The following is a 27,247-nucleotide window of genomic DNA, read 5'->3' on the forward strand; positions in this document are numbered from 1 at the left end:
GGAATACCTTGGGGTGTCTTCTTTCTAAAATGGGGTAATTTGTGGGGTTCCTATACTGTCCTGGCATTTTAGGGGCCCTAAACCGTGAGGAGTAGTCTTGAAACCAAATGTCGCAAAATGACCTTTGAAATCCTAAAGGTACTCATTGGACTTTGGGCCCCTTAGCGCAGTTAGGGTGCAAAAAAGTGCCACACATGTGGTATCGCCGTACTCAGGAGAAGTAGTATAATGTGTTTTGGGGTGTATTTTTCCACATACCCATGCTGAGTGGGAGAAATATCTCTATAAATAGACAATTGTGTGTAAAAAATAAATTAAAAAATTGTCATTTACGGAGATATTTCTCCCACCCAGCATGGGTATGTGTAAAATTACACCCCACAACACATTATACTACTTCTCCTGAGTACGGCAATACCACATGTGTGGCACTTTTTTGCAGCCTAACTGCGCTAAGGGGCCCAAAGTCCAATGAGCATCTTTAGGCTTTACAGGGGTGCTTACAATTAGGCACCCCCCAAAATGCCAGGACAGTGAACACACCCCACAAATTACCCCATTTTGGAAAGTAGACACTTCAAGGTATTCAGAGAGGAGCATAGTGAGTCCGTGGCAGATTTCATTTTTTTTTTGTCGCAAGTTAGAAGAAATGGAAACTTTTTTTTTTTTGTCACGAAGTGTCATTTTCCGCTAACTTGTGACAAAAAATAAAATCTTCTATGAACTCACCATGCCTCTCACTGAATACTTTGGGATGTCTTCTTTCCAAAATGGGGTCATTTGGGGGGTATTTGTACTATCCTGGAATTTTAGCCCCTCGTGAAACCTGACAGGTGCGCAGAAAAGTCAGAGATGCTTGAAAATGGGAAAATTCACTTTTGGCACCATAGTTTGTAAACGCTATAACTTTTACCCAAACCAATAAATATACACTGAATGTTTTTTTTTTTTTTTATCAGACATGTAGCAGAATAACTTTCGTGCTCAAATGTATAGGAAATTTTACTTTATTTGAAAAATGTCAGCACAGAAAGTTAAAGTCATTTTTTTGACTAAATTCATGTCTTTTTTGATGAATATAATAAAAAGTAAAACTCGCAGCGGCAATCAAATAGCACCGAAAGAAAGCTGTATTAGTGACAAGAAAAGGAGGTAAAATTCATTTAAGTGGTAGGTTGTATGAGCGAGCAATAAACAGTGAAAGCTGCAGTGGTCTGAATGGAGAAAAAGGCTCTGGTCCTTAAGGGGCGAAAAGACTGTGGTCCTTAAGTGGTTAATATACCGCCATGAGGGTTAAGACTCGTTCAAACATTACACTTAATAAAATGAATCAAACCTTTTAGAGATTTTTTGTTTGAGTGTGGTTTCATCCAGACATGTGGATCTGGGGTAATTCAAGTGAGTACTGCAAGTAATGGCCCATACTCACGGGCTACTTTTGCTGCCTGTCGCTAGCACATGGGAGCGTGTGCGCGACAGTTCGGCGACAGCTCGTCGCCAGGTCCCTCCGCATACACACGCGGAAGTGGGACTAGGGATGCGACGGAAGCTGTCGCCGACGTTCCTCCCCCCTGCCAGAAACTCAATGCTCCGGCTATTAGGTTGCTGTCGCTAGTCCGCATACACATGCGGACTAGCGACAGTTGCGGCGGCAACTGTCGCCATGCCATTGACCGCCGCCAATCGCTAGGCGACAGCAGCGACGAGCGACGGTTCGGGGTGCGCGCCTCATACTCACGGGCGACCTGTCGCCGCAACACTCGCGCGCCACGTGGTTGCGGCGACAATTGTAGCCCGTGAGTATGGGCCATAAGTGTAACCCCATGTCCATGAAATCCTTAGCACTGCCAAGCTTGCAACAAGCAGAGTTTACATCAGCTCTGACCTCTTCACATCCTGTTAGGCCTATTTACACAGACGGTTTCCCTTCCATAAACTGGTCAGTTTGTCTGTCCCCAACAGCACATGAATGAAAACTTAATTCATGCTAATTTAGCAGTTTACAGCAAAGTGACCGGAAGACGGCTGTGTTAAAGGGAACCCAAGGTGAGAAGGATATGGAGGCCGCCATATTTTTTTCCTTTCAAACAATACCAGTTGCCTGGCAGCCCTGCTGGTCCTGGGTCTCTAATACTTTTAGCCATAGACTCTGAACAAGCATGCAGCAGATCAGGTACTCTGACTCAGCTGACTCAGGTTTTCTTGGATTAGACACTTGTTTCAAGGTTTTGACTCAGACACTATTCATACCAGAAGATCAACAGGGCTGCCAGGCAACCTACATTGTTTGCAAGGAAATAAATATGGCAGCCTCCATATCCCTCTCACCTCGGGTTCCCATTAAAGGCAAGCATAAGATGCATGCAGTGTCTCGGTTGTGGCAGCCACCAAGAGATGGGACAGGGCTCCCTATCCCCCAAGCCGGAGAAGCTAAAGTGCACCTACTTCCCACCAATCAGACCTGGATTGTTTGTTTTCTCAGGCTTTTCCCCTCCTTCCCTGGTTCACTCGCTCAGACTCTTCCTTTACAATCCACCGTCAGTCAAATTTCAGTGACCAGCAGTTGCCTCCTGGCCCTTGTGATGGTTCCCCAGTAAAAGGCACCTACAAGATATGCCCAGTGGTAAAGATTTATCAAAAAAAGAAATGCCCAGTGATAGGTTCCATTGACAGATCTCTAACACACTAATAATAATAATCCTAATATTTGTATAGAGTTTCTGTCAGACTCGGGCCCGTTCATGCTACAGCTATTAGCGGGCGATTCCTGCTAATCGCCAAAGCACTAGCACTTTTTAAAGCACTAGTGCTATTTTACCCTATGGAAGTGATCTCTGTGCCGCGATTGCTGCAGAATGTGGGGGTTTTGCGCCAATCTCAAAATGTTACCTGCAGCATTTTGCCGCGATTCTGGAGTGATTGTGGCACAGTGCTTATAATGCACTGACCGCAGTCACTCTGAATCGCGGAAGTGTGAGCTGTGATTTTACAGCGCTAATCGTTATAAATAACTTTAGAGCTGCAGTCACTAAGGCCCAGTGCACCCCAAAACCGCTAGCAGATCCACAAAATGCTAGCGGTTTTTGGTGCAGATTTCAGAGATTTGGCCCAGTGCACGCCGAGCGGATTTGGATGCGATCAGCTGGCCGCATCCGCCTGTAAATCCGCTTGGCTATTGTATTTCAATGGGCTGGTGCAAACCGGTGATTTGAGGTTTTTTGCTAACCGCAAACGTGCAGCAGGAGGCACGTTTGCGGTTTGCTACAAACCTCAAACCGCCGGTGAGCACCAGCCCATTGAAATACATTAGCCAAGCGGATTTACAGGTGGATGCGGCTGGTGGATTGCATCCAAACCTGCTCGGTGTGCACTGGGCCTCAGGGTGCGCTCATCAGGTCACCCTTCAGTGTTAGGGAGTCTTGCCCCTATAAAATCAGTTATGCCCCTATAAACTCAGTTATAAGTTTCCAATTACAGTGCCCAGAGACAGGTTAGATCTCAGTTACAGTCCCTTACTTCCAGGCTAAACCTCCAATGACAAATGTTTCTAGACACCATGAAGGCATTAGTCTCCATTGAGTGAGAGTTTCTCTTTGTGTGTCTGTAGAGGATTCAGGTTTGGGCCATGTAGAATGTACCCTAGCTTATGTTAACTTATTTCTATGTTAATGACCAGACACTTGAGGTCGTTTCAAAGGGGTTAAATAGAAGGGGTTTATTTACAAATATACATATGTACAAGTTAGATCATACAAAGTATGTGTCTCACATAATGGCTCTATATACCCTATGCACAGTCACACACTTTCATTAGCTGAGCCCCTATTCTTGTTCCACCGTCCATGTCAGCATTCTAAGAGAGAGAGAGAAGCTTTTCAAGCATTGTCTTCTATCTGGATACCACAGGTATAGAGACTCCTCCTCTGTGTTATACATCATCAATAGTTCCTGCCCTTAGCAGCTGGGGGGAAGGAACTTGTAGCTAGTCCCATGGACCATTGTTGACAAACCAGATAACTCAGTTTCCTCTCACCTTGGGTAGCCAGTTCCTCAATGGCCATTTGCGGGGGCTGGGGTCAGTGTCAGAGGCCATTGTCTTTGCTGTGTTATTTACTCATATGCAGATGTGTGTGGTTGTAAAAAGTCCTTTATGAAACACAGGCTTTGCGCAAGGCCCCAGCTGATCAACTAGATTCACTGTAAATCTCTCATAGCAACATAAATGTCCAGACATACATTTCCATTAAGGCACACATGGAAATACACAGTTTATACCGATAAAATACAACAGGCCAAGATTCATTAGGTGGGTTAGAGCTCTTTATCAGAACCCTAGAGCTAGAATTTGCATAAATGGGCAGGTACCCGAATATTTCAGTCTGCAGTGTGGTTCATGACAAGGATGCCCGCTGTCATCCTTTTATTTGGCTTTGCCATTGGGGCCATGCGCTTAAATTTAGGACCTCTCTCTCTCACAATTACAGTTCTGTTATTAGGCCCTTGCACTGACCTTATCGGTCTTTATGCAGACTATATCATACTTTATCTAGAAGACACTTGTACTTCCCTTAGGGTGGCTGTATCCCTTATGAATTTGGCCTTTGTTGGGACTCCAGAGCACTTGGTACAAGTCCTGGATAGAGATACCATCATTCTAGCCCAGACTTACTGTCCTCTACTAATAGTTCAGCCATTTTAGTATTTGGGCATAGTGATTACCAGGACCCCCGGTGATTTTTTTTTTTTTTTTATCAGCCAATGTGTCTCAACTACTGCAGTAATTGTTTGATAAATGTAAAGTTTGGGGGAAGCTGCCGTTAGCTGTGATTGGTGGAGTTACATGTAGTCCTGCACTCTACAGTTTCTAACAAGAAATCCTTTTTCACTAAGCTGAGCAGCATAATTTCTTCTTTCATACTGGAGGAAGGGCAAGAGGGATGAGATCAAGCCACATACATTGGCAAGGCCCATCATGGAGGGGAGTCTCACTCTTCTCGACTTCCACCTCTATTACCTTGCTAGTCAGCTTCCATTTCTCCAGTCATGGATGCCAGAGCAGGGACCCTCCCCCTCTAAATCCTTGCTGGCACAATATGCTACTGAGTATAACCTGTTCCTTCTCTTTGAAGTGGGAGCAATGTGTTACATGGGGCTACATGTTCTCTTACCCTGGTACACAAACTAGCCCTTCAGGTATGGAGACTAAGCAAGAAAGCATATAAATACAGGAATTGCCCTCCAGAGGATCCCTTTTGGTTTAATGCCTTACTTCCTTACATGTTTGCCATGCCAGACACTATCTTCTGGAAAACACAGTGGGGGTGTTTTCTTTACCCCAGGTAGTGTCCATGCAAATTCTTTCTATGGAAAAGATGATTAGTAGGCACCAGAAGCCATATGCAATTCATTTTTTCTCCTTAGTTTTCTCCAAGTCGATATTTTCACACCTTGTCATTAAAATACCCGTTATACCCCCAGCTAGCAAGAAAATACTGGTACTTGTTTCAATTGCAAAATGCTGAAAAGTTATTTTAAAGAGATTAGAAATTATGACCTAGGAGAAAAAGTGAATTGCATATGGGCCCGGGAGTCTGGTTCATCAACATTCAGAGCATTCCAGCTTACACATGCATTGAAACCACAATTTGGATTAAAAAGTTTACCCATAACTAATTGCCCATTGGTTGGGGTACTGAGAACTCATGGGGTCCAGGGTTTGATTTCCTATCTGTATACCCATCTATTGAACGGGAAAACTGAACACCAGGTAGCTCCAGGGTTTACTAAGTGGGAAGGCAGTAACATATCCTTCCAGCCTGATGATTGGGAGGACTTTTACTTGTCAGTCAAGTTGTCATCCACTGCAATGCACAACTGGCTCATCCAGCTCTGTCCTTTATCAGGCCTATTGGACTCTGGCCTTTATGTTTACCAAAGGGATACGAGATAATGCAGATTGCCCTAAATGTGGCGGGGCAGATGCTGAATATTCCCACCTCATCTGGATGTGCCCTGTAGTGGAGTCTTTCTGAAGGCATGTCGTTCAGATCCTATCCAACATTGGTGGTAGGCCACTGGGTCTAGATCCTAAGGTGTGCCTATTCGGTTTGATGGACGAGGTTGAAGACCAGCATCATAAACTAATATTAATTCCCGAAACATTATTCCTGGCTAGGAAGACTATTATTTTAAAGTGGTTCTCCTCTGATCTTATCAGCCTCTGCGTGTCCTATTGGAGGTCCCTGGTTCTCGAGGTCATCCAATTGGAAAAAAATACTTTATTCTCACCATAAAGTTCCCCTTAAAATTCAGCAAGGTTTGGCAAAGGTGGCTGGATTCTCAAGAGAGGGAATCCAGGCTGGTTGTTCATGGGTACCACTACCCCACCTCTTGTTTCCCCCTATTATTTTAGATTGTAAGCTTGCAAGAGCAGGGCTATCTCACCCTTTTGTGTCTTGGAATTTGTTACACATTTTATTCGTATTACTTTTGTCACAGTAATTACCAATCCTGTATTTTGTACCAACTCTATTTTTTACACCATTGTCTGTAATATTTTATACCCCATGTTTTGTTTCTCAATTTGTACAGTGGCACGTACACATTTATATGGAAACTGGTACCAGGGGCCATAATCAGTACCTACCAAATGGAGACTTGTTTGGTTATACAAAATTACAATGTATCATCTTGGCACTATGCTGCAAATAATTGATGGTGCTGTATATACAGCACAATGGTGCAAGTTAAAACTTGAATATTTGCCAGTAAATACATAAAAAACCCTTTCAAGTAAAATGGGGAAAAGTTGAATAAATATTCCCAAGTGCAAGAAACTGTTTCACTTTCCAGTTGTGCTATATTTCATTTGTTGGAAAGGAGAAACAAGATAATACACACTAAACTAGTGCAATTAGAAGGCTCAATATGATCAAACAAATACTGCTGACACATAATTTGTACATGATAATGACAGAGTTAGACATCATAAGCTTTGGCTTAACATAAATGTATAAGACTAGTGCACTGACACCACCCTCCATTTTTGTTCTCCTTGGTCATGCTGAGAGTAATGTATTCTTACAGACTGTATTTGATAATTGTGGATGCTGACTGATGTAAATTTGGCTTGAGTGGCCTTTTGGCATAGGTGGAACAGGTGTGTATGTGTCCCATACCATAGCTCAGGCTTGCTCTATCACAGTACAATGAGCACATTGTTTAACGCCAGCATTCCTACAAAGACTAGATAGTTTAAGCAGAGAGCATGACATCTGGGAAATAGATCCCAGGTGAGAGATTGGAGCCATGTTGTTCAAAGACAGGACTCTGCATCTGCTTGTCCTATTTATTTAGTGTGCATTGGTGCTTTTCACTTCTTACTCAACAGCGTGATGAAATGTATTGTCACTCAATATTTCATTCACAAAACTTTTAAGCTTTTTTAATGGCCTTTCTTTGGCTGAAAAAGGATTCTGATAGGGTAGTAGCCTCATTTAGTGCCAGGGCAGAGAGTTGCTTGTGTTAAACATGCTGCTGGCATTGGAGGTTCTGCATTGAACCATGGGTCTGCTTTCCTTGTCTTCACGTCAAATGGTTGACCACAACTATGCAAAAGTATGCTTCTATTTTTCTTGTATCTGACTGGGTATTTTAATTGAAAATAGAGTGTTTTTTCTTAGGCAAGTTTACTTACTACTTACTTATTACTGGTGCCTAGAATCTCTATATTGCAGAAAGACCTCTCCAACCAAGTCTAGGCTCTGCCACATTGCTCTCAAGTTGCTGTTGATGTTTTTTGGCATGCACAGTCACATTTGTAGATGACCCACCTTATTATCTGGACCTGGCCCCTAGTGATTTTCTTTACCTGTTCCTCAATTTTGAAATCGATCTGTAGGAAAAGACATCTGAAGAGGACTCCATAGTGGTAGTTGATGTGGATAGATGGCTATAGGAACAGTCAGAAATGTTTTTTCTGTTGGATACGTTGACCTGAGTTTCAGGAGATTACTTAGAAAAAAAAAATCTTTGACTGCTGTGTTCTAATCCAGTACTGTATTCTGTGCCAGTCATGAGCCTGCTGAAATTGTGAACATGGCTGTGGGTTCTTGTGACCTTGTTATGCATCTCTGCCATTTCCTCACCTGCATACTCAGTCAGTTCTGATTCTGGATTTACTCATAAATATTTTCTTGAAGAGACAACAGTAAATATCTTCTGATACCATGTTAAAACTTTCTTCTTTTGCAGAATGTTCCTTGTTGCAATAACAATTACTCATAACTTTTTTTTACTTGGCCATTTCAAGACATATTAATGTTTCTCATTAAAACCACTCTATAGCTTAGTAGTGGGGTTAGGGTCAGTCCTGATGGAAGGTGAACCTTCATCCAAGTCTCAAACCTCTGGCTGACTGAAACAGGTTTTCAATAGGCTTGGCCTGCCTATTGAGCCTTGCCATGTGGAATGTGAACTTGGGGCATGTCTGTGCTCCCATTACCTAAAGTCACTATTTACATAGACACTCCATGGGGGATTAGTGCTTCAGGGCACTCTGCAAAGTCCAGCAATTAACTGAAGATGGTATTCCCTGGCAATCGCTAACAATGTCTAACGCGTACCTTGTAATAAAATATTTTTGTATGTTTACACCGCAGGTTTCCATTAAATGGAGTCTATATGCAGAAATAAAAATGTTTTGAGAAAAATTTTTTTTTTACTCTTCCTATATTGGTTCTGGTGGTGACAAGTGTTTGCTATGACAGATTCCCTTCAACTGCTGCACTCTAAACTCTGACCCATGATAAAGTGCTCCCTCAATCGGAAGTAGACAGGTCGTGGTTTTGGAGGGCCTAATCGGTGTGTGTGTGTGTGTGTGTGTGTGTGTGTGTGTGTGTGTGTGTGTGTGTGTGTGAGGAAGAGGGGGGTTGCTGTCGGATCAAAGAGCGGGTATCTGTCACCATAATGACTCTCAAAGAGTAGGTGAATATGGAGATTTACTACACATCAGGCTTTTGTTTATGCCTGGAGATGCACTTTAAGCTCAGAGTTTTATTCAGAAAGAAGCATAAAGATTTTTCGTTTTGTTTTTTAACTTTGTCAAAGAGGATGTCATGCAGCGGAGTGAAATGTAAGTGTTTCGCTAATTTGCATTCCTTTCAGTACTATCCTGGGGGTTGCACTGCCCTGTATGCAGCAATCATAATGTAGCACTACACTGTAGAAAAGTTCAGGGAGAACAGAAAAAAACCTGAAGGAGTGAAAGCACACAGCCAAGTCATGGTACTGACACTGTCAGCTCTCTGTGGGGAGTGAAGGAATGAATACCTTATGTAACCCGGCGATTTATACCAAGTACATGGTGGTACTTCTTAAATAAACTTTTTTTTCCCTCTTGTCTTAGGTATGTTTGGAGCTCTGCCTTATGTTTAAGTGGACCAGAGACATTTACAGATGGTACAAGTCATGCAGCATTCATTAACCCCTTTATATGCTACAGACTTATAGAAGTGCTTCTATAGAGAAGGGTCAGAGCGGGGAAAACTGAGCAGTTAGGCATGGCTGTTTGAATGGTGAGACTGGTTATGGCTCTTTTACGCTATGTGTTTTTGATGATACAATTTGGCAAACTGCAGATACATTTGCCATAGAATGCTGTAGTATTAAAGGGCAGGTTCAAGCAAAATAAAAAAATGAGTTTCACTTACCTGGAGCTTCTACCAGCCCCATGCAGCCATCATGTGCTCTCGTAGTCACTCACTGCTGCTCCAGTCCCCCACTGGCAGTTTGCCGACCTCGGAGGTTGGCAGGCCGCATTGCGTACATTTTTACACATTCCCGCCAGTGCAGGAACATTAACACATACATTTTTACGCATCACTGGTTCAATGTGTAAAAATGTACGCATAGAACCCGTAATGCATAAAAATGTATGTGTTAATGTTCCTGCACTAGCGGGAATGCGTAAAACTGTACGCAATGCGGCCCGCCAACCTCCGAGGTCGGCAAGCTGCCAGTGGGGGACTGGAGCAGCAGTGAGTGACTACGAGGGCACAGGATGGCTGCATGGGGCTGATAGAAGCCCCAGGTAAGTGAAACTCTTTTTTTATTTTGCTTGAACCTTCCCTTTAAGGCAGGGTTCACACTTATTAAAATTTGTGAGCATTTTGCAACTGTGAAAACACGTTCACCAGACATCTAATGAAAGTCGATAAGGAATCACACATCTGCTAAAATGCACATGCAAATTCCAATTGACTTTTATTACCTATGGTAATAAAAAAAAAATTGTCATACTAAAATGTGAAAAAACGTATGTGTAATTCATTCAGTTTTTTGCAATAAGTGTAAACCTTGCCCTGCTCCCTGTTTCCACATGCGTTTTTCTTGTTTGCAAATTTTAACCACTTTACCCCCACGCGTACGAATTTCTCCGTCCCTTATTCCATCCTTTAACCCCCAGGGACGGAAAAATCCGTACTTTCCGCGCTCCAGCTGCTGCCCGCGCTCCCGCTCGCTCTAGCGCGCACGCCCGCCGCTCGCCCGGAGATCAATGAACGGGAAAATCCATTCCCGTTCGTTGATCTAAGCCCCGCAATGATCCGCTGCTGCTCCGCTGAGCAGCGCGATCATTGTGAGAAAAAAACAAACTCCCAGCCTCCTAGTACTTCCTGCAAGCGTCCGGAAGGACGCTTGCAGGTCGCATTAAACAAAAAGTTACTGTGGCCATCTTGTGGCCAAATAGTAAAACTACACCCTAAAGCATGTTTTACATACAAATAAACTAGTTTTACACAAAAAATTAACTCCTTACCTCCCACACTCCCCAATTTTTTTTTTTTTGTAATTAAAAAAAATAAAAAAAAATTTACAATTAAAAAAAAATACATAAATAGTTACCTTAGGGACTGAACTTTTCAAATATTTATGTCAAGAGGGTATAACACTGTTACTTTATAAACTATGGGCTTGTAATTAGGCATGGACGCAAAACTGAAAAAAATGCACCTTTATTTCCAATTAAAATATTGGCGCCAAACATTGTGATAGGGAAATAATTTAAACGGTTTTATAACCGGGACAAATAGGCAAATACATTTAATGGGTTTTAATAACCAGAGCATGCATTATTTAAAAACTATAAAGGCCGAAAACTGAAAAATAATAATTTTTTTCCCCACATTTTTTCCTATTTTCCCATTAAAACACATTTAGAATAAAATAATTCTTTGCATACTGTCCCACCTAAAGAAAGCCTAATTGGTGGCGAAAAAAACAAGATATAGTTCATTTCATTGCGATAAGTAATGATAAAGTTATAGACGAATGAATGGAAGGAGCGCTGAAAGGTGAAAATTGCTCTGGTGGTCAAGGGGTAAAACCCCTCAGTTGGGAAGTGGTTAAAATTATTGCATACACATGTTTATGTGAGTTTTCATATGCATCTAGTGTAATTGAAATGGAGGATTTGCATGCAGTTTCCCTGCATGTTAATCAATGGGCTGGTTCGCATCTAAGTGCAGCTCCTACATGTGGGGAAACCACTTGCTGCTTGCAGCATAGTATGGCATACTGTGTGCAGTTCCTAATGCTCGTGCAAAATACACATTTAAAAAATAAGTCCACGGAAAACAGGCATTTTCCGTGGACCAAGTATGAACTCTTAAGCTCAACACACACCATACAATCTTGGTTGTACAGATTTACCAAATCTATGTAGTATAAGGGCCAATAGATTGAAAATACCTTGAATTATTGATTGGATAAGCTCTTATACTACATGAAAGTGGTAAGATTGAACAACCAAGATTGTATGGTGTGTGTTGAGCTTTAGAAATGTCACCAAAAGATTGTAGTAGAGTGAATAAAAAAATAATAAAGACATTGCAAAATGAGAAGTTAAAAAATAAAAGAAAGATCAAGAAATGACTGATACTCACTGTGCAATTCATTCATATTGGTTGAGCCTGCGGGTCAGCATTTTTACTGCTGGCAAGCATGAAAAAAATGGACAGTATCAGTGCCCTTATCTATAAAAACACCCACTAACAATGTGATTAGATAGATAGATAGATAGATAGAGATATATATATATATATATATATGATCTTCTCAAAAAATTAGCATATAGTGATAAAGTTCATTATTTTCTGTAATGTACTGATAAACATTAGACTTTCATATATTTTAGATTCAAATACACACAACTGAAGTAGTTCAAGCCTTTTATTGTTTTAATATAAATGATTTTGGCATGCAGCTCATGAAAACACAAATTTCCTATCTCAAAAAATTAGCATATTTCATTCGACCAATAAAAGAAAAGTGTTTTTAAAACAAAAAAAGTCAACCTTCAAATAATTATCTTCAGTTATGCACTCAATACTTGGTCCGGAATCCTTTTGCAGAAATGACTGCTTCAATGCGGCGTGGCATGGAGGCAATCAGCCTGTGGCACTGCTCAGGTGTTATGGAGGCCCAGGATGCTTCGATAGCGGCCTTAAGCTCATCTAGAGTGTTGGGTCTTGCGTCTCAACTTTCTCTTCACAATATCCCACAGATTTTCTATGGGGTTCAGGTCAGGAGAGTTGGCAGGCCAATTGAGCACAGTAATGCCATGGTCAGTAAACCATTTACCAGTGGTTTTGGCACTGTGAGCAGGTGCCAGGTTGTGCTGAAAAATGAAATCTTCATCTCCATAAAACTTTTCAGCAGATGGAAACATGAACCCACTTTTGAACCAGAAACAGCGGTAGAAGCGCCTGACCTTGGCTACAGAGAAGCAGCACTGGACTGTTGCTCAGTTGTCCAAAGTACTTTTTTCGGATGAAAGCAACTTTTACATGTCATTCGGAAATCAAGGTGCCAGAGTCTGGAGGAAGACTGGGGAGATGGAAATGCCAAAATGCCTGAAGTCCAGTGTCAAGTACCCACAGTCAGTGATGGTCTGGGGTGCCATGTCAGCTGCTGGTGTTGGTCCACTGTGTTTTATCAAGGGCAGGGTCAATGCAGCTAGCTATCAGGAGATTTTGGAGCACTTTATGCTTCCATCTGCTGAAAAGCTTTATGGAGATGATTTCATTTTTCAGCACGACCTGGCACCTGCTCACAGTGCCAAAACCACTGGTAAATGGTTTACTGACCATGGTATTACTGTGCTCAATTGGCCTGCCAACTCTTCTGACCTGAACCCCATAGAGAATCTGTGGGATATTGTGAAGAGAAAGTTGAGAGACACAAGACCCAACACTCTGGATGAGCTTAAGGCCGCTATCGAAGCATCCTGGGCCTCCATAACACCTGAGCAGTGGCACAGGCTGATGCCTCCATGCCACGCCGCATTGAAGCAGTCATTTCTGCAAAACTATTCCCGACCAGGTATTGAGTGCATAACTGAACATAATTATCTGAAGGTTGACTTATTTTGTTTTAAAAACACTTCTCTTTTATTGGTCGGATGAAATATGCTAAAATTTTGAGATAGGAAATTTGGGTTTTCATGAGCTGTATGCCAAAATCATAAATATTAAAACAATAAAAGGCTTGAACTACTTCAGTTGTGTGTATTTGAATCTAAAATATATGAAAATCTAATGTTTATCAGTACATTACAGAAAATAATGAACTTGATCACAATATGCTAATTTTTTGAGAAGATCCTTTATATGTGTGTATGTATATGTATGTATGTATGTATGTATGTATGTATGTATGTATGTATGTATGTATGTATATATATATATATATATATATATATATATATATATATATATATATATATATATATATATATATATATATATATATGTATGTCTATCTATCTATCTATCTATCTATCTATCTATCTATCTATCTATCTATCTATATATATATATATATATATATATATATATATATTAATACTATCTCTCTATCAGCCATTGTCCCCTACAATGCTACAAGGTTCACAGACAGGACAAGGTTCATGGCCGGCTACTAATTACTATTTCAGGGTTCCTCAACCCTGTCCCCAACGCCCACCAGCAGTACTTCTTTTTTTTTTTTTTTCTCCAAAAAAAAACCCCACAAACCTGCACAGGTGGGATAGTTATTGTCTCAGCAGAGCTGATTAACTACCTCCTGGATTTCTACAAAACATGCACTGTCTGGAAAAGGGCTTAAGGCCACCACCAGCTATGCAACCCCCAGTGCAGTGCTCGCCGAGTACCTCAGTGACTTCTATTGCTGGTTTGAGGTCCAAGCAGCGCCTGCAGGGCTCCCAGAACCGCTTGCTCCCTCCCCCTTATCTGTTCCATGCCCAAACCTGACCCTCTCTGGCTGTGAACGAGGGTGAAATTCTGCGGGCACCTGTCAAGGCTAAATGCTAGAAAAGCCTCAGGCCCAGACAGAGTGTCAGCAGCATGCCTGAAAACTTGTGCACAACGGCTAGCTCCTTTCAGGATGGCGAAGTCGCTGCATGCTTCAAGAAGTCAACCATCATCCCTGTCCGTCCCCAAAAAAACAGGGAGTCCCCAACCTCAACAACTTCAGACCTGTGACTCTCGCATCATTATAGAAAAGCATGGTTATGCCCCTTCTAAAAGCCTCCACAGAGCCCCTGCTGGACCCGCACCAGTTTGCGTACAGAGCGAAAACCGATGACGCTATTGACCTCTAGCTAGACCGAACTACTACATCAGGATCCTCCTCCTTGACTTCAGCTTGGCGTTTAACACCAACAGCCCTCAAATACTTAAGGAGAACCTTTTTGCGCTCAAAGTCCACCCACCCTGCGCCTGTGGATCACGGACTTCCTCACAAACAGATCCCAGGTTGTCAAGCTAGGCACTGTCCTCTCTTAACTAAGGTCCAGTAACAAAGGGTCCCACAAGGTTGCGTCCTGTCACTGATCCTGTTATCAAATTCGCAGATGACGCCACCATTGTTGGCCTCATCACCAACAATGAGTAGGCATACTGTCATCAGGTTGAAAGTATTTGCAACTAGTGTAGGGAGAACGGGCTGGCCTTCAACACTGCAAAAAAACATTGAGATGATCATTGATTTTAGGAAATGCTCACCCACAATCCATATTGATGGCACGGAAGTTGCAAGAGTTCCCTGTGCTCTTCTCCTGGGCTCAACCATCTCCAAAGACCTGAGGTAGAAGGCCAACACCACCTCCATCCAAAGGAAACGATTCTTCCTCCGCCAACTGAGTAAGTTCAGTATGGACTAGACATTTTTTTGACGAGCTTCTACTCCGCCACAATTGAATCTGTCCTTTGTTCTTCTATCCTGGCCTTGTACGCTGGCTCCTCCGCCAGTGACAGACACAAACTACAGAGGTTCATCAGATCAGTGGAAAGAATCATCGGAAAACCACTTCCACCTCTGGACCTCCTCTATACACCAGACTGCGCTCCAGAGCATTCCGGACCCCAAACGATCCCTCACACCCAGGCTCCTGCTTTTTCAGTCGGCTTCGTTCAGGCCAGGGGTATCAGTCCATCTACACCCGGACCTCAAGGCACAGGAACAGCTTCTTCCCCTCAGAGGTCAAATCACTTAACTCTCTTGACTCATTCCCATCCACCACCACCTTTCTATCTCCCTCTCCTTGTTCTTCCTCCTCTACTAGCTGTATATATATACGCTATAGCAGCATAGAGGGGTGATATAGCGGCTGGGAACGCGGAAAATCAGCCGCGTTCCCAGCCTGTCGGCGGCTGTCGCCGAACCCGGAAGTAGCCGCCGGCGGGGACAGGATGATCGGAGCGGGGCTGCAAGGGCACCATCCAGCTTCAGGGGGCTGAGGGATGCCCCGGGTGAGTAAATGTCATTTTTTTTGTTTGGCTTAAGTTTTCCTTTAAGGACAGGGTTGGAGAAACTCTCTATTTACATCAGGGGTGTCAAACTGAAATACAAAGTGGGCCGAAATTGAACATTGTGACCAAGTTGGGGCCAACTTCAAGTTCTATTGGCCCTCCTCCCGCTCCTATACAGTACCCTGCTGTCTAAAGCCACTTCCCTCACCTACACAGTTCCCTTTTGTCTAGTCTCTAGTGGCACCCTCCTTGCCTATACAGTTCCCTGGTGTCTAGTGGCCCCCTCCCTTCCCTGTATAGTTCCCTGGTGTCTAGTGCACCCTAGTTCCCTGCTGTCTAGTGACCAACCTCCCTTCTCTGGTGTCTAGTGCTTTCCCTTCTCTCCCCCATATGGCTTCCCTGGTGATCTAGGGCTTTACCTCCAATATAACATCCCTAGTGGTCTAGAGTGGGCCAAACATAATGCGGAGAAACCACTTGAGGAGCAAATTTTGATGGCTCTGAGGGACAGATTTGGCCCGCGTACCTAAGTTTGGCATGTATGATTTAAATAATGCGACAGACGAGAACACAAATGAAATCACATACAAAAGTACTAACGCAGGGAGAAAAGCGCATGGGTTTGTATGAAAGTGCTTTTAGGGTTTATTGATTTATATGGATGGTCATGCAATCACCTGTAGAACTGTACATAGCTGTTTTTCAGGCATTAGCAGCCAGCTGTCAGAGATAATGAGGTGGCTAAACCTGGAGTTTAAATGTTTCCATAACTGCACCTCTGCAGCGACCGCCATACTTTTACTGTAGAAAACCACAGCAATATGGTGACTGTGTGGTTGCTGCAACTCAAATGGTGCAAGTAGCATATTTTATTAGTGGTCTCAACCACAAATGTGTGTGTACCCCTAGGTTACCTCACTGGCGGTTTCACAAGGGGATAACATGCTTGTTTCTTGCCCTCAAAATTGTGAAAACAAAGCTTTGCCCAATATGAGGTATGAATGTATGTTGTGCAAAATTTTGTACCACCCACAACATGAAGGGGAAAGATGAGCTAGTAAGGACTGAGCTTCTTGCTATAGATGCTTTACACATAATGAAATTCTGACTTTAATTAGCATAATAATTTCACTCTAGTGCAGCAACCACAAGTTGTCATAGTGGTAAAGGGAAAATGATGTGAATGAAGCGTTCTATGACACATCTGCAGTGTAGTGACATCGTAGTTCACCTGTCACCTTCTATCTCCTCCTACTAAAGCTCAAATTGGTGCAGAAATAACCATTTTAACCTATACAGGCTCAAACGCCATTGACGCGGAATGGATGTGGATATCTTGCATCTGGGCTAAAGAGTTTTTTAGTAGAAGTGAAGGAAAGGAAAAGTGGAGCTGTCGCCCATTTCAATCAGTTAGACTGTTTACACTTTCCATCCTGCAATAGGATAATGACAGGTGGACTCTTGAACTTTTCCTCTCCCACTTTCATAGGCAATCGTTCATATATTCATGCACTCATTAGGAATTAATGAAATGACCATTGAATGCCTGAGTTGCTTTTAAACTAAAATCAGCATCCTTACAATGGTGTAGCTAAATAAATGGCTGTTTTGTGTTGAATAGAATGTGAACCAGACAGACTTTGTACACAATGCTCTCATTTCAGTCAAAGGATGTCCATACATATGGCTTAGATTATCTCAAATGGAAGTTCTAGGTGAAGTACAAGGTACTCCAGTCAGGATCCTTTTTTTGTGTGTGTTCAACGGGCATTTACATACGCTGATAGAGGTTCCCTAATTGTCATGTGATGTTACAGACAATGTTCCTTTGTACTTTGTGTCTCTTAAGTGGTGTATCACAGCAACCTTACCAGTTGTTAGCTAGCCCTATTAGATCTGAAAGCACCACACAGCCCTAGTAGGTTGTGCTGGACTTGTAGTTTTGCAGTTGCAGCTGGGCTGTGTATTGTTGATACAAGATTTGTAAGATTTTCAGACTGGGATGGCCAAAGCTCACAACCTTCAGGAGTGGATATAATCTGCCATTTTGTAGGCTGAATGGCAACCTGTCCATTCTCCAGAAAAATTGTGCAGGTCAGGTTTGTGCATTGTGGAAATGTAACATATAATCAGACATAGTGAAGATGGATATGTGTGGTCCATTCTGCATGTCTGTAGGTCTGCTGTTCCCTGCTTATGGAAGTGGTTCTGCAGCAGATCTAGTGTGAACAGAGGCTCAGGCTCATGGCTTACTATGCTGGAGAAGCAGCGTATCTAAACCGTACGATTATGTTGTATGAGTCATTGCTGCACTCAGGTACATTTCATTTCAGATGGAAATTTTTCAGAAAAAATTGTCAGAAGTGATCAGCTCCATGCTTTCCCATAGACTCTGGGAAGTGGTTTGATAGCTCACCTAGTGTGAACAAAGCCTAAGTCAAATGCCATTAGTTTAATGTAAAGTGTGGTTTTTTTTTTTTTTTGTTTGTTTTTTACATTAATACTGACCCTGTTGGAGCATGGGACTACTGAGTACAGGCTGTACTTTCAAAAAAAGTGTTTCTGCTCACACTCCCCAGCCTATCACTGGTTTCCTGTATTTTGCCATAAGCAGCCATCAAGTCATCAGGTGGAATTCCCTTACTACTGTGTATGTTTACTGCAATACAAAGTTGCCAGTAACTCTGCAAAGTTACCAGTAACTCAGTTCTAATATGTTAGTGCAGCAAATCAGCAATAATCTAAGGGCTTATACACTTGGGGGGGGGGGGGGGGGGGGGGGGGACGGACATAAAAGAACAAAGATCGTATTTTCTGAAACGCAGAGTACTAAAATGGTTGTAAAGCTTACTACATAGTTACTGATCAAGGGTCCAAGGCTCAGTTGTACATGCGATTTTAAGCCTTTGACAGCTGCTTTTAAATCTGTAGAACTAAGCTGACATTTTAAATTGAACGATCAACATTTGGGGGCTTATGGGACAGTCTGTAAGATGAATGCTGCTTGCATGTACACCTTGCTCCCCGCCTTCATTTGGTAATGCTTTATTCATTCCTGTCAGATGTGACAGCTGTACATTGTGTGTGTGTGTGTGTGTGTGTGTGTGTGTGTGTGTGTGTGTGTGTGTGTGTGTGTGTGTGTGTGTGTGTGTGTGTGTGTGTGGACCTGTGCTGTGTGTATGCCCATTCTGTGTGTATGTGTGTGTGCCTGTTCTGTGTGTATGTGTGTGTGGACCTGTGCTGTGTGTATGCCCATTCTGTGTGTATGTGTGTGTGCCTGTTCTGTGTGTATGTGTGTGTGGACCTGTGCTGAATCCGATCACCAAGAAGTACTGTTCTTTCAACCTGCTGAGTTAGCCTATAAACCCTATTCATATTTAATGAGTATATATTTATTGAGTATATAGGTTTTTTTTTTCTTTTTTGTATTTAATCAGTAATTCTTTAATACACGAAATGTGTCCTTTTTGCCCAATACATTTATACTGGGAACATCAGATGGATTGCTTGTTGACTAGGGAAAGGTATGTGTATAAATATGTAAGTATAATCTGCGTTGTAATCTTTATAAAGCAGAGGATCTTTTTTCAGATATTGGAGGAATGTCTGTAGCTCAGAGCTGGAAAAGTGACAGTGCTCTGGGTTTATCCGTGAAGTTTGAATGTCTGGATTAGGTCACTTAACTCCTTTATAGTTGTAACCAGCCACAACTTGTACGGCAGTGACACACATCTGCTGACTCGATGGATCAACGCTTTAAGCTTGAGGCTGACTGGTGGGCCATGCTTGAAAGCGTTTTGGCATGTGCTGGTGCCTGCATTTTTCACCCTTGACTTAAAGCATATGCTTCATACAATTGAGACAGTGTTAGCGTGTGGGTCCCAGGCTGCTTCCTACACATCTGGCAGAGCCTGGCCCTCCTTCCAGGTGAATCATCTCTCCTGGGAGGGTGGCTTCCAGCACTGTGGCATCTGCAGAGTGGCAGGAAGTGTCTGAATTCATCTGAAAATGATTTCTATCTACACATGCTTTTCCAATTTCATCAGGCCCCGTTCTGCTCCATTCCAAGTGACATGATCAAATACGGCAAAGAAAAGAAAGATTGATTCATAAAGGCTTTCCCTTTGACCTCCCGTGCTTTTGAAGGAATCGCAGGGGCAAACTATTAAAGTGTAAAAGTTTTCCTTGCTAATAGAAAGCTTGGAGAAAAATGTAAAGTAAACATTTATGCATTGGGAACCTTTAGCAGACTATTTTGCAATTACTGTATATTTCACATGCTTGATTCCCTGTATGTGTCTCTTTTCATCCTCTGGGTGAGTCCTCAGAATGCCGAAATGTCAAAAAATAGAACGTTCTCATCTGAAGCAGATACTAATCAGGATAACAGCAGTCTGTATTAACATCCTGTTCTGTTCCATGCCTTAGAGGGGCAGTTTATTGTGGATCTATGTGTAACACTGCATCAGTTCCTAGATTTAATAGGTCGGTGTTCTCTTTTTGTGTCCACTTTTATGTTTTCAGTGTTTGGCTGTTTTTAGGAATTTTTACTTCCTGTGCAATCACTAAGGACCTCAAACACAAAGGGGACTAAAGGGCTAAGACTTGAAAATACAGTTAAAGGATATACAAGGTGGGGGACATTAAATGTACTTGGGGCTTCTTTTAGCTATTTGTGCTCTATCAGGTCTCTTGCTGTAGTCCGCTGGCCTCCAAGGTGTTGCTGTCCCGTCCCAAAGATCGCAGACCACAACTGTGGTCACAGGCTACTGCATGGGCTTCTCTCTATCACACTACCATGCCCGGGAACATTCTGCACTTTTGAGGTTTGAGGACCCTTTTACCCTTGCCTTGCATTACCCTGTTTTACCACAGGATAACGCAGCGACAAGGCAATGGGACCAGCGCTAAAAGTGGCTGATCGTCCGCTGCAAAGTCAATAGTGCGTTGCCACCAGACTTCCGCGGCAACACAGTGGGGATCAAAAGTAATTTATAGTCATTAGGTGACACCGAAATTTTAACTTTGGCAGCCATGCAACACGCATGCGTGGAATGATGGGAATACGACAGGGAAACCCGGGATTCCTGGTGACATATTTTCTGTTTTCAGGGAGTATGTCACAGGCCGAGGGGCTGCGAAGGGTGTGTGGGGCAGCAGTGCTATGCATATGACCCTGTCAGCGCACCCTGCCACAGGGTCAGATGAATGACATTTTCTGTGGTGCGAGGGGGTGGAGCTTCACACCGCAAACGCAATGGCCAACTGTTAAACCAGCCTCAGTCTTTATGAACTGTGAAGGTGCACAACACTACTGGACTGATGAAGGCATTGGCCGAAACTCGAGTCGGGAAGTGGAGGCTACTTTCTTTGATGTGCAATAAACAAAGAAGCTTCCTTGTATGTGTGAACCCCCGTGTGTGACCCCTTCTTTCCAGCAGTCTGCACTATTGTACTATTTTCTTATCAGGAGGCTACAGCCGCTCGTTCCTAGCGGTGAACCACGCTGGAACGCATAGCAGGCAAGACCGGAAGTCTGGAAGTCCCGTGATCGGGGCACTTGGGGAGCTGAGCCGGGCTGTCTCACCACTAAGCGGAGATTTGCCGCTGTTTTTACCTTGGGATGTCGGGATTACAGGAAGTTTAAAGAAATTTTGCGACACCACAGAAGTGCGGCTTGAGCACTGATCATCCAGATAGTGCTGCAGGATAAGGTACTGAATTGCTGGATCTGTCAACACTGCCCACGGGCAGGCTCTGCCAGGGAGATAACTGATTGTTTTTGTTTTTTTTGCGCTGAGGTAATTTTGTGTACTACTGGACACGGGAGTATGATCAAGAAAGGCGCGGGCATGTTTGCCCAGTAGCCCGCATCCGCAGCTGTGATACAGTACACATTTGTAGTGAAAGCTTTTTTTTTCTGACCATTATGATTATATATTGTTTTTTTTCCTCTATTTGTTTTCAGGGACATCTTGATTATACATCCCTGCAAAAATCTTAATGACTTAATGATTTCTGATTTAAAGAGTAAAGCGTGCTGGACATATGCCAAACATTTGCATCATTCAAAGGCACTTTGATAGCAAAGCCATTTCTAGGCCTTGCCATTCTTCTGGTGATGGCTTCAGTTCTGTTCCTCTGTGTTATAACTTCAAAAGAAAATGTATATAAATATTACAACAAGTTTTATTTTTTTGGGGGGGGGAGGTTAATAAATAAAAAAATGCATGTTTTCCTCTCCACTCCTACCCCTCCTCTGGAATCTAATAACTGCTTTTCACTTGTGCAGGTTGGGTTTTGGCCAGTAAGGCAGAGCTAGTGAGCATGGTGTTCTGTCTACTGGCCAATATCAGCCCTTATGATTCTTCATATTTGGGTTGTTCATGACAGATTGATGAAAAAGAAACAGAACAATACATATGAAGATCAGAAGAATTACAGATAAATAACAATAGAGTTTATAGGTGAAAAATGAGGGATGACGTCTGTGTCAAAGACAATGCCAAAGCTTCCACCCCTACCCTGGAAAATAGATAAAATTGGGCTTCCAATTTCAACATAAATCCCTTCCTATACTGTCACCTCTCTTGACTTAAAGCATGTGCTTCATACAGTTGAGACTGTGTTAGCAGATGCATATATGCACATTTCACTACTCATTTCAATTGAGCTGAACAAGGCTTATGGGCAGACAGCTACAAAAGCCTGTGGTTCCCTGGACATTGTGCCAGCTTCATGGCTCGGGTAGCATAGGCAGGCATCCCACCCGATAATTGCAGCTGCTGTACCAGAGTAAGCTAAAGTATTGCAATTTGAAATACTTCGGTCCAGGTCCTCTGTGTGAATGCTGCCTTATTACACATGGTGAGTGACTGCTGCCGTAGTGTAGGAAAGCATGAATGAGCTATGCCTTGGTATGGGAGACAAGTGAGTTATGTGATCTTGTAGTTAGTGGTGAGTGACTGCTGTGATATTATAAAGGTCTTTTTTGGCCAGGCTTACCCAGTTCTTATAAAAAGACATAAGAAAGACTTTGCTCAGGTAAAGTCACCATCTATATACCTTACAGGTGGTGCTGAGGCGTATGACCATGTTATCTTACAGAAAGCATTCCAGATAAACCCTGTGCATTCAGTTATTTATTTGCTAACAACTGGACCGACTGCTACTCTGTTTTTCCTATTTGAAGATTCCTTTGTAACCTCATTCCTGAAAGCTAGGGCGCTTAGCAGGACTTGATGGGGATTTCCATATATGCATCCTTGTGACCTCTTCACACAGTAAAACAAAGGGGCACGTTGCCTTCTACAGCTCTTCAGATACATTGATCATAAACTGCAGTTCTGTGTTTTACTTGCCTTGTAATTCAAAAGTTAGAATAAGCCCAGCAATGAAAGCGAGAGAATTCTAAACCAAGTGATCTAATGTAGGCAGTGATTTCTGTTAAACCAAATTTCTTCCAGAATTCCGATCATGCCAGAACTGCCATAGATGTATCTTACCAGATAAACAGTTTATTTGTTGATGACTTTCAATGGAGCAAATTGTGAACATTCAACATGTGACTTTTATTTGCCATCCATTTAGCACTCTTCTATACCTGCAATAATTATAATTACAAAAAACAAAACAAACAGGATGAATGTTGATTAGTTTAGTACTGCCCTGCATATCTTTCTTCCTGCCAATATTTTCAGTTAGTGCAATGGTGTGCGGCCTTCCTCTCCACTTAGATTGCTGTCCCTGTGTTCAGACTAGGACCACAATGTTTGTTTTTTAGCTCCCTATGGAGTTATATTAGGTGGTACGGGTATATGTACATACTGCTTAGATTTAGTGCTTCGGAACGAGAACTGGATAGCAAGGCTGCAGGTCTAGCCTAGAGAGACAGGGCGGTGCTGATGAAGTGTGCACTAGCCTTCTGTTTATTTTATTCAAGCATGACTTTAAAGTTGCACTGTACTGTCAAACCCTTACAACTGTTATTGCTCAACTCAATATCATTAAAAACAGCTACTTGCTTGTTAGACTGATATATTGGTTAGATTTTTGCTATATGTTAACCATTTCAGCCCGCAGGGATTTTTCACCTTATGCATCAGAGCAATTTTCACATTCCTCCCATTCATTCGCTAATAACTTATCACAATTTATTGATCTATATCTTGTTTTTTCTGCCACTAATTAGGCTTTCTTTGGGTGGTACATTCTGCTAAGAGCCACTTTACTGTAAATGCATTTTAACAGGTTTAATAAGAAAAAAATGGAAAAAATTCATTATTTCTCAGTTTTCAGCCATTATAGCTTAAAAATAATCCACGCTACCATAATTAAAACCTATGTATTTTATTTACCCATTTGTCTCGATTATTATACCATTTAAATGTTGTCCCTATCACAATGTATGGCGCCAATATTTTATTTGGAAATAAAGGTGCATTTATTCCGTTTTGCGTCCATCACTATTTACAAGCTTATAATTTAAAAAAATGTTTGTAGTATACCCCCTTAAAATACATTTTTAAAAAGTTCAGACCCTTAGGTAATTATTTGTCGTTGTTGTTTTTTTTTTTTTTTTTTTTTCTTTTTAATTGCAATTTTTTTTTTCCATTAAAAATTTTATTTGTGTAATATTTTGGTGTGGGACATAAACAGTTTATTTTTAATGTTATGTGTAAATTGTAATGTAAACAATGTGTAGATGTAGTTTTACTATTTGACCACAAGATGGCCACCTTCGTTTTTGTTTACCCTCCTTGTACTTCTCGCTAAGCGGAAGTACAAGGGGGATGTGGAAATCTTTCCGGGCAGAAGAACTGAAGCCTCACGGGTGAGCGCTTCGGTTTTTCTGCGGGGGACAGGGACCAGTGATCGGGAACCATGAAATGGTTAAAGTGGATCCGAGAAACTTTTACTCATTGCATAATTGTTCCTTTCATATAGTTTATAGGGCATTCCTCAAGCCAAATACTTTTTTTGTTTTGTTTTTAATACTCTAATTCCCTATAAACTAAACAAGCCTCGCCCACAGCTCCTTTTGTGCCTTGGCACTGTAGCAAGGGCTTATGGGAGCTTAGTCTAGGCAGGAGGAGGAGGTTACTAGCCAGAGACTTCAGAGGCAGAGGGGAGGAGGGAGGAGGAGAGGGAACTGAGTTTACACACAGGCAAGCTGATAACCTCTCCAGCCCTCAGCCTGTGACAAACAGAACATGGCTGCCCTCATTGTATCACAGTAATAAATAATCATAAACTTTTGAAGCTGTTTGCAGCTAGATATGCTGTGTAAACTTTCTAAACTTTAGATAAGATATATATAGACAATTTACTTGTTATTTGTTTTTCATCTCGGATCCGCTTTAACTCACCGATCAAGAAATGGTATATAGATCTGTTTTTTTAGGAGTCCTTGTCAAAGTAGATTGTAAGCTTTTAGGAGGGTCTTCCCTTCCCTAGTGTAGTCTACAGGATTGTGTGCTCCTTTCTTATGACCGCCGCGTACTTGTATTACTGGGCCTACCTAACCAGCCCAAAACCGCATGATCATGTATCTTGTACCTTGTTTGCCTTGTATAGCTTTGTTCTATGTTGTAGAACCTTGTTATGTCTGTCATCCTTTATATCCTTGTATGTATTTATTGTCCAGTGCTGTGTAATATGGTGGTGCTCTATAAATACACTAAATAATAAGTGTTAAAGACTTGGGATTACCATGACAGCCTGGCATTCAGTTCCTCTGTCCCTCCAATATATGCAGGCAATATACCTCATGTATATCAGCGCTGCGTAATATGTTGGCGCTTTATAAATACAATAAATTAAAATAAATATCTAACTCATTCCATCAGATAAATGGTACATAGGATCACAAACACTGGTCCGCACGACAGCGGGAGCCCCAGGTCTCTTCTACTAGCCGGGAAAACATGGCTTACAGGTATGAAAGCTGACATTGATAACATCTATATATTTATTGTTCAAACTACTATAAAAACTGCCAACATGTCATACTTCGTACAAATACATTGAGTGTGAAGCGTTTCCAACCCAGCTGTTCAATGTCCTCAATTTGACTGTGGAAAATGGGGAGATACTGTATGTATCTATTATGTAATAGGCAACACTACTCCTTTTTATTAATAGGTAAATCTAATAATAAACTAACTCCATTTATGGCTACATTTAGGCCGGTTTTACAGATTTTCTTTCTTTGCGTTGCAGTGGTGATGCGAGGCTCCTGTCGCATACCCAATTGCAAAGCAAAAAATGACAAACCTATGACCCTTGCGGTAGAGTGCACTGACAGGGTCATATGCATAGCACTGCCCCCGGCTCAGTGACTTAATCCATGCCGGGCAGGAAGTACTACACTGGGATTCCCGTCGGTCCGCGTATGCGCGCCGTGAGGCCCTGTGCTCCATTGTTTACACTATCTGTGTCGCTGATAGATTTCCAATGCACGGTGCTTTCTGTAACGTTCTGTTGTCCTTGCGTTGGATACTCCTGGAGCATTGCAAGGGACCGCAATAAGTGTGAAAGTCTCAATAGACTTTCATTGCTTTTTTGGCAAAATAGGGTAATGCAACATAGGAATTACCTGCTAGTGTAAAAGGGGCAAAATGCACTTTTGAAGGACTCTGCAACCTTGATACTCTCCGGGCTTGAAGTCAGTATACAAATAAACATATATAGTATAGCTTGTAACTTTTTTTTTCCAGTAATCCCTCATCTCTGAAATTGCAGAAGACCTAGTTTCAGGTCACAGATGTTTGTCCTATTGATTATACTGCAGATGTAATCAATGATCTATTGAAACAACAAACAGCTGGATTTCTAGCTGTCTCAAGCCTTCAAGAATATCATTTGATTATTAGAGCTGACAGACGCAGCATGTAGCATAAACGTATGCACTCATCGCTAGATCCCAGTCATGCATACTATATTTCACTGCCGGTAACTTCTGTGTCTAGGGCGGATTTCTTCAGAGTCAACTGCCTCCCTTTTATCATATTAGTGCAGGGTATAGTGGCATGTGACATGTGTACCATGTAGGTAGAATACTCAACAAATGTGCAATGTTTGTGCTTAATGCTTCTAAAGGCAAAGTGCATTTTTTTTCTCTTGACCAAATTCCTCATATTGCTTTAGTAAGCCATATGGTATAGTCCTACATATGCGTACCTATAAAAATGGCGCAGGGAACAAATTGCGCCAGAAACTGCCAGTAGTAGAATTCTGGTAAAATTACTGATCTTCTACTACTTACCGGTAACTCTACTTAATATCTTTACCGATATTTTACTATGATGTTGCCTAACCCTAATGTTTTCTAACGCGCATTTGGACTGACCACTAATACACACATAGCGGTTAGTGTTCAGTCCTTTACTGTGAGAACTGTATGGGACCATATCTATTGAACCGGGTTTGCCACGGTT

General features: G+C 42.1%; 1 protein-coding gene across 6 annotated transcripts in view; it reads left to right on the forward strand.

Moving 5' to 3' along the window:
* BNC1 (basonuclin zinc finger protein 1) overlaps window positions 1-27,247 on the forward strand; it is a 218,490-nt gene that overhangs the window by 68,619 nt on the left and 122,624 nt on the right. Inside the window, exon 1 of one of the 6 annotated variants that reach the window (XM_068275338.1) lies at window positions 25,721-25,746. The exons of the other annotated variants lie outside the window; for them this stretch is intronic. Coding sequence (XP_068131439.1) covers window positions 25,736-25,746 — 11 coding nt within the window. The 5' untranslated portion in view covers window positions 25,721-25,735. Of the gene's footprint in view, window positions 1-25,720; window positions 25,747-27,247 lie in introns of those variants that run through there. 6 annotated transcript variants of the gene reach the window in all.

The sequence above is a fragment of the Hyperolius riggenbachi genome, chromosome 3 (assembly GCF_040937935.1).
Source record: "Hyperolius riggenbachi isolate aHypRig1 chromosome 3, aHypRig1.pri, whole genome shotgun sequence".
NCBI lineage: Eukaryota > Metazoa > Chordata > Amphibia > Anura > Hyperoliidae > Hyperolius > Hyperolius riggenbachi.